General features: G+C 35.8%; 1 protein-coding gene and 1 long non-coding RNA gene across 4 annotated transcripts in view; one reads left to right on the forward strand and one right to left on the reverse strand.

Moving 5' to 3' along the window:
• The window catches only part of LOC136038243 (ras-specific guanine nucleotide-releasing factor 2-like), a 296269-nt gene that overhangs the window by 103150 nt on the left and 177728 nt on the right, over positions 1 to 15391 (forward strand). For all 3 annotated transcript variants that reach the window (XM_065721353.1, XM_065721352.1, XM_065721351.1), the window contains one exon: positions 7839 to 8068. In XM_065721353.1, coding sequence (XP_065577425.1) covers positions 7839 to 8068 — 230 coding nt within the window. The remainder of the gene's footprint in view (positions 1 to 7838; positions 8069 to 15391) is intronic.
• Positions 1 to 15391, reverse strand: part of LOC136038244 (uncharacterized) — a 111055-nt gene that overhangs the window by 83573 nt on the left and 12091 nt on the right. The gene's annotated exons all lie outside the window — the stretch shown is intronic.

A 15391-nucleotide genomic window follows, 5' to 3' on the forward strand; every position in this document is an offset into this window, starting at 1 on the left:
AAGAGCAGCGCTTATCCTCTGATATTTTCAAGACTCTAAGTAAAACCTACTTATCACTAACCGCTAAAACTAAGGGAAAATCCAGAAGAGCACCATTAACTCCAACTTGTGCAGCAGCATCAACTTTAAAAGAAATAATAAATGAAACTCAAGAGGAGCTAATGAACACTAAGTCTAACCTAATGAATGATATTTCTCTTGTCGTATCAAATACAATGAAAGATCGCCGAGCTTCGGAAATTATCAGTGAAGATATTGTGAACGAATTTTACAATTCGATTTCCCTTGAATATAATGCCAAATTTGAAAAAATTGAAACAACCCTTCAAAAACTTTATAATGCAGTCAACTTGCTTGAAAATAAAATTTATAAATTAGAAGACAAGTTAGACCAACTAGAACAGGATGCCTTACTTGATACCCTAATTTTCTGCGGTGTGAAACCAAACCCCAATGTGGAACTAAAGAAAATCTTAATGGAGTGATAACACAAAAAATGGGCTTGCAAGATTTAAAAAAAATGGACCTCTTAAAGGCTAATCGATTCCGCATGCCTGCTACTCAAACTGAGAATGGGAAAATCGCCCTAGTTCTAGTAAAATTTTCAAGCTTAGATACTGCTCGTAAAGTGTTTGCAGCAAAAAGTAAGTTGGCAAGTCAGGTGTATTTGTTTTAGAAACCTAACTAAAAAGCGTCGGGATCTATTAAAGGCGGCTCGTAGCACCTTTGGCCCAAGAAGTTTTTGGTCTGATCATGGACAAGTTTTAGCCCAAGTTCTTGGTGAAACTCGTATACGCAAAATAAATACGCGACATAATATTGAAACGTTCGTGTCAGTTAATCATAATGGGTGACTTTAATATAAATTTGATGGATTCAAATTCTTGGGCTTCAGTTGATTTTCTTTCAACCATGCTTGCTGCAGGAACTTTACCGACTACATCCATCCCCACACGAGTAACTAATGTTACAGCTTCTTTGATTGACAATATCTTCTCTACGATTAGCTTGAAGGAAAACTCAATTTTAGTTACTGATATCTCCGATCATTTTCCCATATATTCTCGGTTCAGTTTTAATCGGGGAAAGAATAACCGGGCTCAAGTGTTTGATTCCTATTCTATTAGGTTTGGTGAGAATGAGTTATCTCTTCTTGGTTCTAAATTAGCGAAATATTCGTGGAGCTTATTTGATAATGATAAGGATTTTTCTTGTTTATTTGAGTCGTTTATGGAATCATAAAAGAGGCTATTCTTAGCATTTGTGAAGTACCACCTTCTAATCACAGGTCTAAAAGGATTGTTCCTCTAAGTCCATGGATGAGGTCCGGACTTCTCAAAAGCTGGAGAAGGAAAAATAATCTCTGGAGGTCTTATAAATGCGCTATACTTTCAGCGAGTGCTATTCGTCTTTGCCAATTCAAGATTTACCGGAATATATATAATTCCTTGTGTAGGAAAGCCAAATCTCTCTATTATCTAAATAATTTTGCTGCGTGTAACAAGGATATTCGTAAAACTTCGAAGGTAATAAATTCTGTGCTTAAACCTGGTTCTCAGTCTAGCTCTTTACCTATGAGTCTGGTCATTCGTGATGAAACTGTAGAGGGTGAGCTTATGTCCAAGAAGCATTCACTTCATTCTTCGCTAGTATTGGTAAGGATATTGCTTCCACAGCTACTTTATCTCGGTCTAAGTCGGACTTTAGATCTTACCTCGGGCCGTCTTGTAATAAGTCTATGTTTCTAGAGCGAGTAACAGAAAGTGAAATTACTAAAATTGTTAATGGCTTGAAAAACTCGTCCTCATCTGGGCCAGATTCTATTCCTATTAGGGTAGTTAAATCTATTCTTTCTTCAATAGTTGTGCCTCTAACAAAACTTGTTAATCTTTCATTTGAATATGGTGTTTTTCCGAATGCTCTCAAGCGTGCTCGGATTATTGTTCTGTATAAAGGCGGAACAAGAAAGGATCCAGCAAATTAATGACCAATTCCAATTTTATCAGTATTTAGTAAAATCTTCGAAAAGGCTAGGCTTTCTCCTCTCCTTAAATTTCTAAAATCTAAAAAGTTTTTTCATGATTTTCAATTTAGTTTCCAAATGAAGCACTCCACTGAGCATGCCTGTATGAGCCTTTTGAATTTTATACATTCTGCATTGGATTCGGGATTAATTACGGCTGCTATATTTCCTGGATATTCGCAAGGCATTTGATTCCTTAACCCATGAAATTCTTCTACCGAAGATGTCTCATTTTGGCATTAGGGGTAATGTATTTTCTTGGTTTCAATCTTATTTGAATGATAGGTTAGTTTCTGTCGATCCACTTTTCCGTTCACCCTCACAAGTGAATTTTGGCGTCCCTCAGGAATCAGTTTTAGGGGCCAGTGGTGTTTTTGATTTATGTAAATGATTTTTTTTACGCAGTAAAAAAAAGCAGAAACCTATTAATTGCTGTTGACTCTGTCATCCTAAACCTTCCCTTGCCCATAGTGCCAGCTATAGTTCGCCATCTTCTGATGTCCTTGTTTGTTTTGCTGATGATAGCAGACTTGGTACTTCGGGAAACTGTGAATCCGAGCTTCGATTAAATTTGGAATACTTGTTTGAGAGAGTAATTTTATGGCTTGATGCTAATTATCTTACCCTAAATGATTCCAAGTCCGGTTTTTGATATTTTCGCATGTTTTGTATTAGAAATTTATTTGTATTAGAAATTTATCAACCAAATGGGATAATTCATAGATCTAAAGATCGATATGTTCGTTTTTTGGGCATTCTTGTGGATGAAAACTTGTCTTTCAAGCGTTAATTTGATTAAAATGAAGATATGCAGGAGTCTCGGTAATTTAACGAAACTTAAACATATTTTTCCTGGATCAATTTTAGAAATCCTTTTTCACTCCTTGATCCGATCTTACGTTTCCTACTGTTCAATATTTTAAATGTAAACCTTTCCTTCTCTGTTAAAACCACTTTCTAAGGTTTATGATAAAGCTAGAAACTTCATTAAGGAAACTAACCGTTCAAGAGTTATCCCATTACTCATGTTTTACTGTGTGCATGTTTTACTTTTTCTCAGCTTCATGGTGACCTCCATCATCACCTAAGTGTTCTGCCATCTTTCACCTCTGATCAGAATAATTATAATCTTCGCAATACCAAAAATCATATTCAAGTTCCTTTTACCCTTTGTGTAAGGTCAGACTTTAATCCTTTAATTGCGTGTCACATTGTATGGAATAGGTTCCCCGAATCAGCTCAAAGGTGTCTCTCATTTGGTTTGTCCAAAAAAATATTAAAAATTCTTTGGCTTCTTAGAAATTATTTTATCTATTTTTATATGTGTATATGCGTGTATGTATGTATATGTATATATATTTCCTTATTATTTCATTGGAGTCTATTTTATCTACTGATCTACATAATTAATTTAATCTAATCAATCTATTAGTCTATATAGTTTTGTTTTCTATGGTTTTTATTTTATTTATATTTTCTTTTGTTCTCCTTTTTGCTCTTCTCTCTGTGAGTAATTGATTATTCAATTTTTTTTCTCTGAGTAAGTGACTCGTTTATTTCCCCCCTTTTTTACAGGCCAAAGAGCCTTTGGGGGAATAGCAAAATGTAATATTGTATGTGTGTTTTGGTGATGAATAAATCTTATCTAATCTTAAATCTAAATTAAGCCTTGCTACACCACTGTCGAAACATCTAAAATTCCATATTAACTAAATATATCATATTACCTTAGATAAATGTAAATTAGCTGGCACTTACTTTAGATTTAAAAAAAATTAACATGAGCACATTTAGTGCGAATTTATATACAACTTTAATCATATAAATTATATTTAAATGAAAACATAAAACGTATAATATATAGTATCACGCCAAACCTGAAAATGAAAAATGACCAAAATCTCTGACTATTAAGCTATGTGGTGTCAGGAGTGAATTTCGACCTGACAGCTAAACTTCATTTGTTTCAAGGAAAAGAATGTATTTATGGGTGTGAATATTAAACACTCCTTTATTTTGGATTGGAGCTTAAATTTTTTTTAGAGAGCAGGGTTTTGCAAGAATTGCAATACAGATTTATCAGTCTTTTTTATGTCAGCAATTGAAAAACCAATATCCATTCAACCGAATATTCGGTGCGGTTCTGTGTCTGATAAGGTGTAAGAAAAAATCTTTTTCGAGCAAGCACAATAGACCATTAAATAAATCAGAGCTTATATTCTACGTACTGATAAGTGTTTACTAGTTGCCAAATTGCCAAAGAAATATCAAGTAAAAATATTAGGCAATTTTTACGTAATATTATTATTTGGCTATTAGGATTAACTCAAAAATTCCCCTCAATCAGGCATAACATCCAGAATTCAGATACTAGTGATACCTAAGCGTTTTTATTAATGCAATGTATCGTCTTCTCCCAAAACTCTGATTTAATAAGCCAATTATGATGGCCTTCTCCAAAACACCAGTTGGATATTCAACTCTACAGCATGAGAAGCTACTGAAAAAGAGAAAGTTTTCACGTCCTTTACACCATCCTGGGAACCACAAAGAAATTATCGCTAAGTTGACAAGTTGAAATTGTCTTGCTAAGTTCTTCTATAATCTACTACAAACAACTTATTGCATCACCAAGCTCCTACAGCTTGGGGCTACAAACTGTGTTGCCCCAACTTGTAGCCCCAACTGTGTTGGGGCTACAAGCCCCAACACAGCTACGCACGCTCCAAATCAACCAACTTTGTTCGAAGTTCCAATATTTACACCCGCCCATTTAGCTCCTTTGGTCTTGAAATCCTATGTTATGACTCTCTCTACCACATGAAAGCACATGAATTGCTTTTCATCCACCCCCCCCCCCCCGATGAATAGCCAAAAAAAGAAAATCTTTAATAATATATCATCATTCATCCGCAAACTTTGCCTAGTCGTCTTAGCTTTTCTTTCCTTGTAGCCCTAGAACATGCGAGCAATATTTTGTTGAGCTTATTTTTGGTATATGATCATTGAAACGAATATTCAAATCTATCTTACTTAATTCCTCTGGGAAATATCTATCATGTGTTCCCGAGCCTATCACAGGACTTATGTTCCCGAGCTACACTTCACAACTGAAATCAATATAGCCTAGTTTTATTTTGAAAGTTAATTTCATCTTGGTTTGTGCCTGTTACTATACTGTTGTTCTTTTGTTCTTTAATCACAAAAAACAACAACAAATAAATGTTTCAGTGAATGTCCCTCACAGCAAAATATTATATTTTGCTAGATAGAGACTTGAAACCTCTACAATAGGGTTCTCTCTTACACTGAATTCCAAGGTGTAGTTAACATCAAGGTTATTCCCAGGGCTGTATGCATTTTCATTCCTTTTTCTAAAATTAGGCAATTTTCTCTGGCTCATAACTTTTGTGGGATATTTTCAAACCTAATAGAGCTGTCACTGCTACCAACAACTCACTGTAGGATCAAGCCAACTGAGGCAAATGCTGCTGGAAAGAATCCTCCTATATCTCATCCTTTCCATAGCCCTCCCTTCACAACCTTTCATGAAGTTCTAATTCCCTTTAAATTCTTCCCTATGATTTGTATCCATTCGGGAACGACCTGATGGCCTTCTTCAAAATACCGGTTGGATATTCAACTCTAGAGTATAAGAAGCTACTGAGAAGGAAAAAGTTTTCACGCCCTCTATACCATCCTGGGAATCACAAAAAAAATATCGCTAGGTTGACTATGTTCTACTGCAAATTACTACAAGCAACTTATTGCAGCATCAGGCTGTCTGAGGCCAACACAGCTACGCTGCTCCAAATGAACCAGTTTTGTTCAAAATTCCACTATTTACACAACCCCACGTTTTATATCTGTTTTGTCAATCTAAAACAAGTTGGCTTTCTTCAAAATACCAGTTGGATATTCAGCTCTAGAGTATAAGAAGCTACTGCGAAGGAAAAAGTTTTCACACCCTCTACATCATCCTGGGAACCACAAAGGAATTATCGCTAAACTGACTATGTTCTACTACAAACTACTACAAACAACGTATCGCAGCACCAAACTGTCTGACACCAAGACAGCTACGCTACTCTAAATCAACCAGCTTTGTTCAAAATTCTACTATTTACAATACCCCACGTTTTATACAGCCATTTGTATACCTAAACGAGTTTGCCTTCTTTACATTGCCAGTTGGATTTTCAACTCTAGAGTATAAGAAGCTACTGAAAAGGAGAAAGTTTTCACGCCCTCTACACCATCCAGGGAACCACAAAGAAATTATCGCTAAACTGACTGTGCTCTTCTAAAAACTACTACAAACAACTTATTGCAGCACCAAACTGTCCGACACCAACACAGCTACGCTGTGTTTTATTACGTGACATAGAGTCCGTCCAGAAAAGAGCAACAAGGATTATACTCCGAAACCGTGACATACCCTATGATCAAGCCCTCACTAAATTAAATTTATCTCCACTTAAAGCCCGGCTTGAACACCTTATTCAGCAATTTGGAAAATCCGTCCTAGCCAATAAAAGCCACCGATCAATACTACCCGAACCAGCCCCTCCCAATAGCCGAACTCGGTTACAAAATAAACTTGTACCCCCTAAAGTACGAACTAATCGTTACGCCAACTCATTTGTGCCTTTCTTCACATCCATTTTTAATGCTGAGTCGTAGTGTGTGATTTTTGTTTAAATGTATGATTTTTGTGAAAAAACTGAATTCAGCTGTGCTACGATAGTTTTTAAATATACTGATCTCTCTCTCTCTCTCTCTCTCTCTCTCTCTCTCTCTCTCTCTCTCTCTCTCTCTCTCTCTCTCTCTCTCTCTCTCTCTCTCTCTCTCTCTCTCTCTCCCTCTCTCTCTCTCTCTCTCTCTCTCTCTCTCTCTCTCTCTCTCTCTCTCTCTCTCTCTCTCTCTCTCTCTCTCTCTCTCTCTCTCTCTCTCTCTCTCTCTCTCTCTCTCTCTCTCTCTCTGTGATCGTTTATCCCCAGATGCATGGCCAAAAAGGGCAATCAATGGCAATTTGTCATCCTGCATTGGTAATAAATTGTCCTAGACATCTTAAATTTTTTTATTATTGCCCTATAAAGTGGAATTGAAACAGCGATTTTGTTTTAAATTTATTTTATGATAAACCTAAATGTATATTTGTACTAAAAAGTCTTCATATTTTCTTTATCTAAAACAAGTTGGCCATCTTCAAAATACCAGTTGGATATTCAACTCTAGAGTCTGACGTCAACACAGCTACGCTGTTTTCGTGTGTCCCCAGATTGATGGCCAATAAAGTGTCGTAGACATCTTAATTTTTTTTATTATTGCCCTAGAAAGTGGAATAGAAAGACCATTTTTGTACAGCTTTTTGTTTGACATACGTACGGTCAGAGAAACAGGTCTTTAGACATTTTCTCTGTAAAACATTTAATTAATCTTCTCTGCCTTTCGAAGCTCTCAAGTTTCAGATCCATACTTGACCGCTGATTGACAAAACTCGACCAACCTGACCACTGTCATTGCCATACCTTTCAATGTTCTAGTTTCGGGTCGCAGAATTATATTACTATTTTTCCAAGCGTTTTCCAACTGTGAACACCCTTACTGAATTTATATATTTATAATCGATATTTTGATGTACCAACTTTTTTACTTATTGCAATCAACTTTTGCTGTATATGTTGTTTTCAAAGCTCTTTCCCTTTTCAGCTTTATTTATTATTGAGACGAATCCTTCTTTTTTACTGCTTGCTACCACAAACCATTCGATCATCAGTTCTCCCATACTATGTAATTACGCTTCTTATTTTAGCTTAGTATTTCGTATGGTTGAAGAAGAAGAAGAATATGTGTCACAACTTGACACGCTTATAACATGTTTCTTAAGACCTTTACGAATGGCTGCCAGTTCCAAAAAGCCACCGTGTTCCCATGAAGATGTCAATTCTATATTTCTAAACTCTGAAACGTTGCTTTTCCTCCATCAGATTTTCCTAAAAGGACTGCAAGCAAGAATTGGATCTTGGCCAACATTGGTCTTAGGTAAACATCTTTTCTTCCACTATAAACGTTCTATAGCCTGTTAGAATGTTGTAGTTTATCAGTGCTTAAACCTCTTATGTTAAACTTTTCAGATCTATGTCATCACAGTAAAGGTAATATACAGTAGCAAAAAGTCCTATTCCCTCCATTGAAAATTTTTGACACGGGTATTAAACCACACAATCTTCATAGCCCCACCCTTGTGCACGCGCAATAACAAATATATCCGATGGAAAACCAACTAGCAGCTGAAACTTTGGCTCTGACGTATATACTTATCTGACAGTTTGTGAAAATTCCCAAATTGGGCACTATGAAATGTGTGTCATGTTTGGAAAAACATTTCGCTTCTGGTGTATGCTTATACTGTGCTATGTAATATTAAATAAAAAAAAACAAGTTTTTTGAAATGAAAGTAAGGAGCGACATTAAAACTTAAAACGAACAGAAATTACTCCGTATATGAAAGGGGATTTTCCTCCTCGACGCCCCGCTCTTTACGCTAAAGTTTTTTATTGTTTTAAAAAGTAGAGTTGCGAGAAAGAATCAAAGTTTAGTGCAGGAAGCGGGGTGTCGAGAAGGAAAAACCCCTTTCATATACGGAGTAATTTCTGTTCGTTTTAAGTTTTAATGTCGCTCCTTACTTTCATTTCAAAAAACTTGTTTTTTTTTTTAATTTCTGAAAGTTTTTGAATTAGTGCATGTTTGATTTTGGCTCTCCGTACATAAATTATTAAAATGAAATTTGCATATTAATTCTTTTTTTGGCTAAATGGCTTTCTCTTAGTTTTGATCAGACGATTTTGAGAAATAAGGGGTGGGGAAGGAGGCCTAGTTGCCCTCCAATTTTCCGGTTACTTAAAAAGGCAACTAGAACTTTTAATTTTTAACGAGCGTTTTAATTAGTAAAAAATATACGTAACTTAAGAATTAACTTACGTAACAAACTTTTATATTCTTATATTTTTGATTATATATATGAGGGGGTTTGTCCCCTTGTTAATACCTCGCTCTTCACACTCAATCTTAAGTTTTGTCCCAATTCTTTAAGAATGACGTAGAATGAATGTAGAATAAATAGTTGAAATTACCAAAAATAATTTAGCATAGCGAGCGAAGTATTTATCTCCTCCTAAATACCTCGCTCTTTATGCTAAAGTATTTTTAGAACCCCTCATATGCGTAATAATCTCTGTTCGTTTTAAGTTTTAATGCTTCTCCTTACTTTCAATTGGAAAAAAAACTTTTTCATGTTTATATTTTCATTGTTTTTTTTATAATAGTAATGCTAGAAAATCTTACGCCCTTTTCATTAAATTTCTCTTCCCCCATGAAATATTCCTCCAAGGAAAGATCCTCCCATATAGCCCCCTCCCCTGAACCCCACGCCCAAACCAAAAAAATCCCCCTGAATACGTCGGTACACTTCCCAATAACCATTACTGTATTTAGACGTTGGTCAAAGTTTGTAAGTTGCAGCCCCTCCCCTCGGGACTGTGGGGGGGGGGTAATTCATCCCCAAAGACATAGTTATTATGGTTTTCGACTATGAGGAACAAATTTGCTATCTCAAAATTTGATCCGTTGACTTTGGGAAAAAATGAGCGTGGGAAGGGGCCTAGTTGCCCTCCAATGTTTTTGGTCACTTAAAAAGGGCACTAGAACTTTTCATTTCCATTAGAATGAGCCCTCTTGCAACACTCTAGGACCACTTGGTCGATACGATGACCCCTGGGAAAAAAACAAACAAACAAATAAACACGCACCCGTGATTTGTCTTCTGGCAAAAATATGAAATCCCACATTTTTGTAGATTGGACCTTGAAATTTTTTCTATAGGGTTCTCTGATACGCTGAATGCGATGGTGTGAATTTCGTTAAGATCCTATGACTTTTAGGGGGTGTTTTTCCTTATTTTCCAAAATAAGGCAAATTTTCTTAGGCTCGTAACTTTTGATGACAAAGACTAAATTTGATGAAACTTATATATTTAAAATCAGCGTAAAAATCCAATTCTTTTGATATATCTTTTAGCATCGGGATTCCGTTTTTTAGAGTTTCGTTTACTATTGAGCCGGGTCGCTCCTTACTACAGTTCGTTACCACGAACTGTTTCATAAGCCTCTCTCTAACCTCACAGGACTGAACTTTCCAAGTTACCGTTTCAAATTTAAGAGCGGATATTTAAATCCCTGAGAAAAAATGTCTGGTGTTGCAGTAAAAGTGTTCACTGGTGCTTTGCTATAATTGACCCTCTGCCGAGAGAAGTAGACATAAACTTAAGATGCAGATAGATAAAAATATCTATAGCTTTTATTAATTTGACATAGAGTTTATCATCTCATTAGCAAGGCTCTTAATGAGCAAAATGCTATGCACCATGCTTGTCAAAAATACTTGACTTATTGATAACTTTACCCAGATTAATACGCGATTTAAGTATTTTCCGAAACTTCGTCTAAATAAGCTCAAAGGGGTTTTGCTGGGATATTCTTCTAAGAAACAGCTTCAACTTGATCTTTAGCACCAATCAAAGTTGTTTGTTTTGTTATCGGATGTTTAAACTATTTTTGAAAATAAGCTATCTCAAAATTTTTGTCGAATGGGTTTGGGGAAAAAGGGCATGGGGGTCTAGCTGCCATCTGGTCTTTAGCTCTTAAAATGTGATCACTTGGGAAAAAGAGCTTGGGGGGCTATCTGCCTTCCGATGGGTTATGACTCTGAAAAGGGGAACTAGAACTTTCAACTTCCAATCAAACGAGCCCTCTCCTAAGTTTATGTGAACATCCCTTCCATAAGAACCATATATGCCCCCAGGACATAAACTACGATGCCTGCCCCCGATCCCTAGGAAGTTGTGTCGAAACCAGAGATTTTGTTATCTTACCCTTTAACTAATTTTAACAAAATGGCTACCTCAAAAATTTTATCTGATACATTTGGAAAAAAGGGCGTGGGGGCTAGCTGCCCTTCCATCACTTCTGACTCAAAAAGTGAACTAGAACTTTCAGTTTCTAATCAAATGAGCCATCTCTCAAGTTTATACGAGCATCCTTTCCATAGGAGCCATGTATGCCCCAGGCATAATTTTCAACGTCTACCCCCGGGCCCTGGGGGGTCTTGTCATCACCGAAGTTTTTGTTGTCTGACCTTTGAATTATTTTTTACAACATGGCTATATCAAATTTTTATCTGATGCATTTTAGGATAAATAGGCTTGAGGGAGGATTAGCTACCCTCTGATCAGTTTGAGCTTTTAAAAGTAAACTAGAACTTTCAATTTCTAATCAAACGATCCCTCTCTGAAGTTTATACGATCATCCTTTCCATAAGAACCATATATACCTCCAGGGCATAACATACAATGCCCGCTTCCGAGCCCTGGGGGGTTGTTTCGACACTGGAGATTTTGTTATCTGATATTATAACTATTTTTTACAAAATCGCTATCTCAAAAGTTTTATCTGATGTATTTAGGGAAAAAGGGCGCGGGGGGCTAGTTGCCCTCCGATTACTTCTGACTCTTAAAAATAGCACTAGAACTTCCGATTTAAAATCGAATGAGCCCCCTCTCAAGTTTATATGATCTTCCCTTCCATATGAAGTGCCTCAGGGAAAAATTAATAAATAAACAAAAAAATAGTAAAACATGGATGTATTATGGCGTTTACTATAGGCGATGCTATAGTGTTGCCTCTGAATTATAATTGAATATATCAATCCTTAATGTAAACTAGGTTGCTAGCTATCGCTGCAACCTGTAATACAGACAGGAAAAATCCTATAGCTTTTCCCTAGCTGGAATAGTAAGAGATAATACTCAGTATGGTACCATACCACAGATAAGCAACTTTTCAAATGATGCCAGTAATATCTTAACTTTTAGTTGCTATATGCAGTAGTTTGTTCTTCCAGGTTTCAGCAATAACCAATAAGACTTACATAGTCCCAATTTATAAAGAACTAAACCGATGCAATATGTATTTCTTATAATATCTTGTCGACAGATAAACGTGTACAAATATTACATTCACTTATTACGTCATACATGGTTACAACCTACGATTATGACGTCATTCATCAAGCTTGTGCATAAAACTGCAGTTTTTTCTAAAAAATTTATTTTATTTTTATTAGAAAGAATAATATTATACCATTTTGTGGAATGGAACAATAATTCTGGACCGAATAGGCCTATGATGCCATGATACCGGCAGTCTGTCTAGAGATATGTAAAAGCTATTAAGATAGCCCTTCCGTCTGAGATATCATACTGATCGTATGTTGCGCATCTGGTCATTGATGACCATCATAGATGATTTTGATGCTTCATTTTTATATCAGGCGCCATTATCCCTAGATTCACGGCGCCTGGTAATTAAATATTTTACTTGTCGCTAGTGTCTTATCGAGTTTGTAGGTGACTGCTCCTTCAAGGCTTTAGATGACTGAACCTTTTTTTAAAGAGTCAATAGAGAAACTCTTAGGGATAACTTCCCCAGGAAGACCATTCCAGGTGGAAATATAACCTTGAATGAAACGGTTCTTCACCTACCACGTTCTCATAGTGCCATCCTCAAGATAATTGGACCAAGCTGCGTGCCTTCGTGTCAGTTTTCTTTGTTGGACAATACGGGAGGCCAAAATATGAGAAATCTCTAAAAATGGAGGTGACTTTATGTACTTGTAGAAAACAGCCTTCGATGCTACATCAAAACTCTCCCTATCAGACTGAAGAGAGTCGGGACGAATGAATGAACCTTTCTTATTAACCCTGTTCTTGATGTATCGTAGTTATGCCAAAAACGTTATCAGAGCACCACAATATAGTGGGCATCCATACTTGGTGATGGATCCGGCGCAAGACTTGTAAAGTGGGATGATCAAGCTTAGCGGTAGAAGGTTTTTGTAACGAAGGGTGATCCCCAGCTTTCATGCACAGGAAGTTCTCACCCGACTGGTGTGAATTTTCCAAGAGATCTGTGGAGAAGTCGATTCCTTGGAGATGAAGCTCGTTCACTTTCTTCACAGCTTCATTCATGAATATGAAGTTGGGGTGTACGTGTAACACTTTCAATCGGGAGATCATCGACACTTTCGTTTTCAATGCCTTGAAACTAACCATCCACGCATCGGACCACTTTTAAATTTCCAAATGAACTGTCTTTAGGTTCAGGGAGGGGATTGGTTCTTCATATTTTGGGATGATTTCATGTGTTACAAGGTCAACGGTAAAGTAATCCAAAGGACTCGCAAGGTTATCTGCCATGTCATTTATATTGATAACGAAAAATGTAGGTCCCAATATACTACCCTAGGGCTAGCTAACAGTTTGTCTAAACATGCTCACACGAAAGGAAATTTGGCAAACAAATTCTTTAAGATCTCTTTATGTTATACACAAGTCAAATAGAGATATTGAAAGTACTTCTTCATGAACTTGGGAAGAAATCATTTCCCAAATGCATAGTTCGTTGAACATATCCTTCAAAAAATTTTACAGGAGCAAAATAGATATATTCCAAGTACTTTTTTCATCAGCTTGGAAAAAATAATTCCCAAATGGAGAGTTTGTCTAAATATCCTCTAACGAATGGAAATTTCAGTAAACAGATCTTTCAAGATTCTTGTTATACTATCTACAAGTCAAACAAAGATATTTCCAGGAACTTCAGAAGAAGTGAATTCCCAAATGGGTAGTTTGTCTAAATTTGCTCACGCGGAAGCGAAATTTGGTGAACAAATCCTGCAAAATCCTCTTTACACAACAAACTAGTCAAATAGAGATATTTTATGCCATTTATAATGAGTTTTGGTGTAGATAATACCCCAAATGGATAGTCTGTTTAAATATGCTCACCCGGAAGGAAAATTTGGTAAACAGATCCAGCAAGATTCTTGTTATAATTTACGCAAGTTGAACAAAGGTTTTCCAAGTGCTTTTTTAGAATTTAGGAAGAAATCATTCCCTAAATGTATAATTTATCTAAATATGCTCACGCGGAAAAAAAATTCGTGGAACAAATCCTGCAAGTTTCTCGTTATAGTCAAATAACGAGTCAAGTCATATAACATAAGTCAAATAAAGATATTCCAATTACGTTTTCCAAACTTAGAAAGAAATCATTCCCCAAATGGAGAGTTTATCTAAATATGCTCACACGGAAGGAAAATTCATGGAACAAATCCTGCAAGATTCTCGTTATAGTCAAATAGCGAGTCAAGCCAAATAGCACAAATCAAATAAAGGTATTCAAAGTACTGTTTCCAAACTTAGAAAGAAATCATTCCCTAAATGTATAGTTTATCTAAATATGCTCACACGGAAGGAAAGTTCGTGGAATAAATCCAGCAAGTTTCTCGTTATAGTCAAATAACGAGTCAAGTAACACAAGTCAAATAAAGACATTCCAAGTAGTTTTCCAAACTTAGAAAGAATTCATTCCCCAAATGGATAGTTTGTCACGGAAGGATAGTTTGAAAAATTATCCTTCACAAGGAAATTCACAAAGGAAAAATTCACAAGGAAATTTTTGTGAACAAACGTCTCTAGATCAACTTCCAACCAAATAAACTTCTCACCGAAACAATATTTTGCCCAAGGGAAATTTATTCATTCAAATATAGGGAATTGAAATAAAATATTTGGTTATATGGTAGTTTGAAAAATATAATTTACTGAAATTAAGATGAAATTTCTTAACTTTGGTAGAATTTAATTATAGATCCTTGAAAAAGTTAATACATCAGGGATGAGAGAAACCTGCTTGACACACTGGCTTTTACCCATAACAATACATCAATAATCTTTTCGTTTATTGAAATAGAAATCTCAAAAATTAGCACAAAATTATTATAATTCAGTAATCACAAAGAAAACACAAAAAAGGATCACTTGTTAAATGTACTGACGAAGTAGGCACAAATTGGTGTGGTTTTTTTATTGGTGTGGAAGATGGAAAGGTTTTAACAGACGGATTGTATTAATTTTTATTTATGTCAATCAGTCAATCAATTTATTCAATCAATAAATTCAAAAAAACAACAAATACTTCAATATAAACTTCCCTGTATGGCTCTATGTCCAGGAAAAATAACAGGAGAGGTAAATCATGTCCAGACTGTCTCGTACTGTTTTATTCATTCAAGCTCTTTCACAACGAATGTATTGATCCACATTTTAAAATGGTAAACCTGTAATTTTAAAGGATTTTCTTTTGTCAAAAATTAAAATTGAGTATCACTATTATCAAGTACCCGGTTTTTGGTAGCATTGAGGATAACCTCTGAATAATGGAAAAGAAGGGGGTCAAAAAGGTTTCA

This window comes from Artemia franciscana, chromosome 17 (genome assembly GCF_032884065.1).
Source record: "Artemia franciscana chromosome 17, ASM3288406v1, whole genome shotgun sequence".
In the NCBI taxonomy this organism is placed as follows: domain Eukaryota; kingdom Metazoa; phylum Arthropoda; class Branchiopoda; order Anostraca; family Artemiidae; genus Artemia; species Artemia franciscana.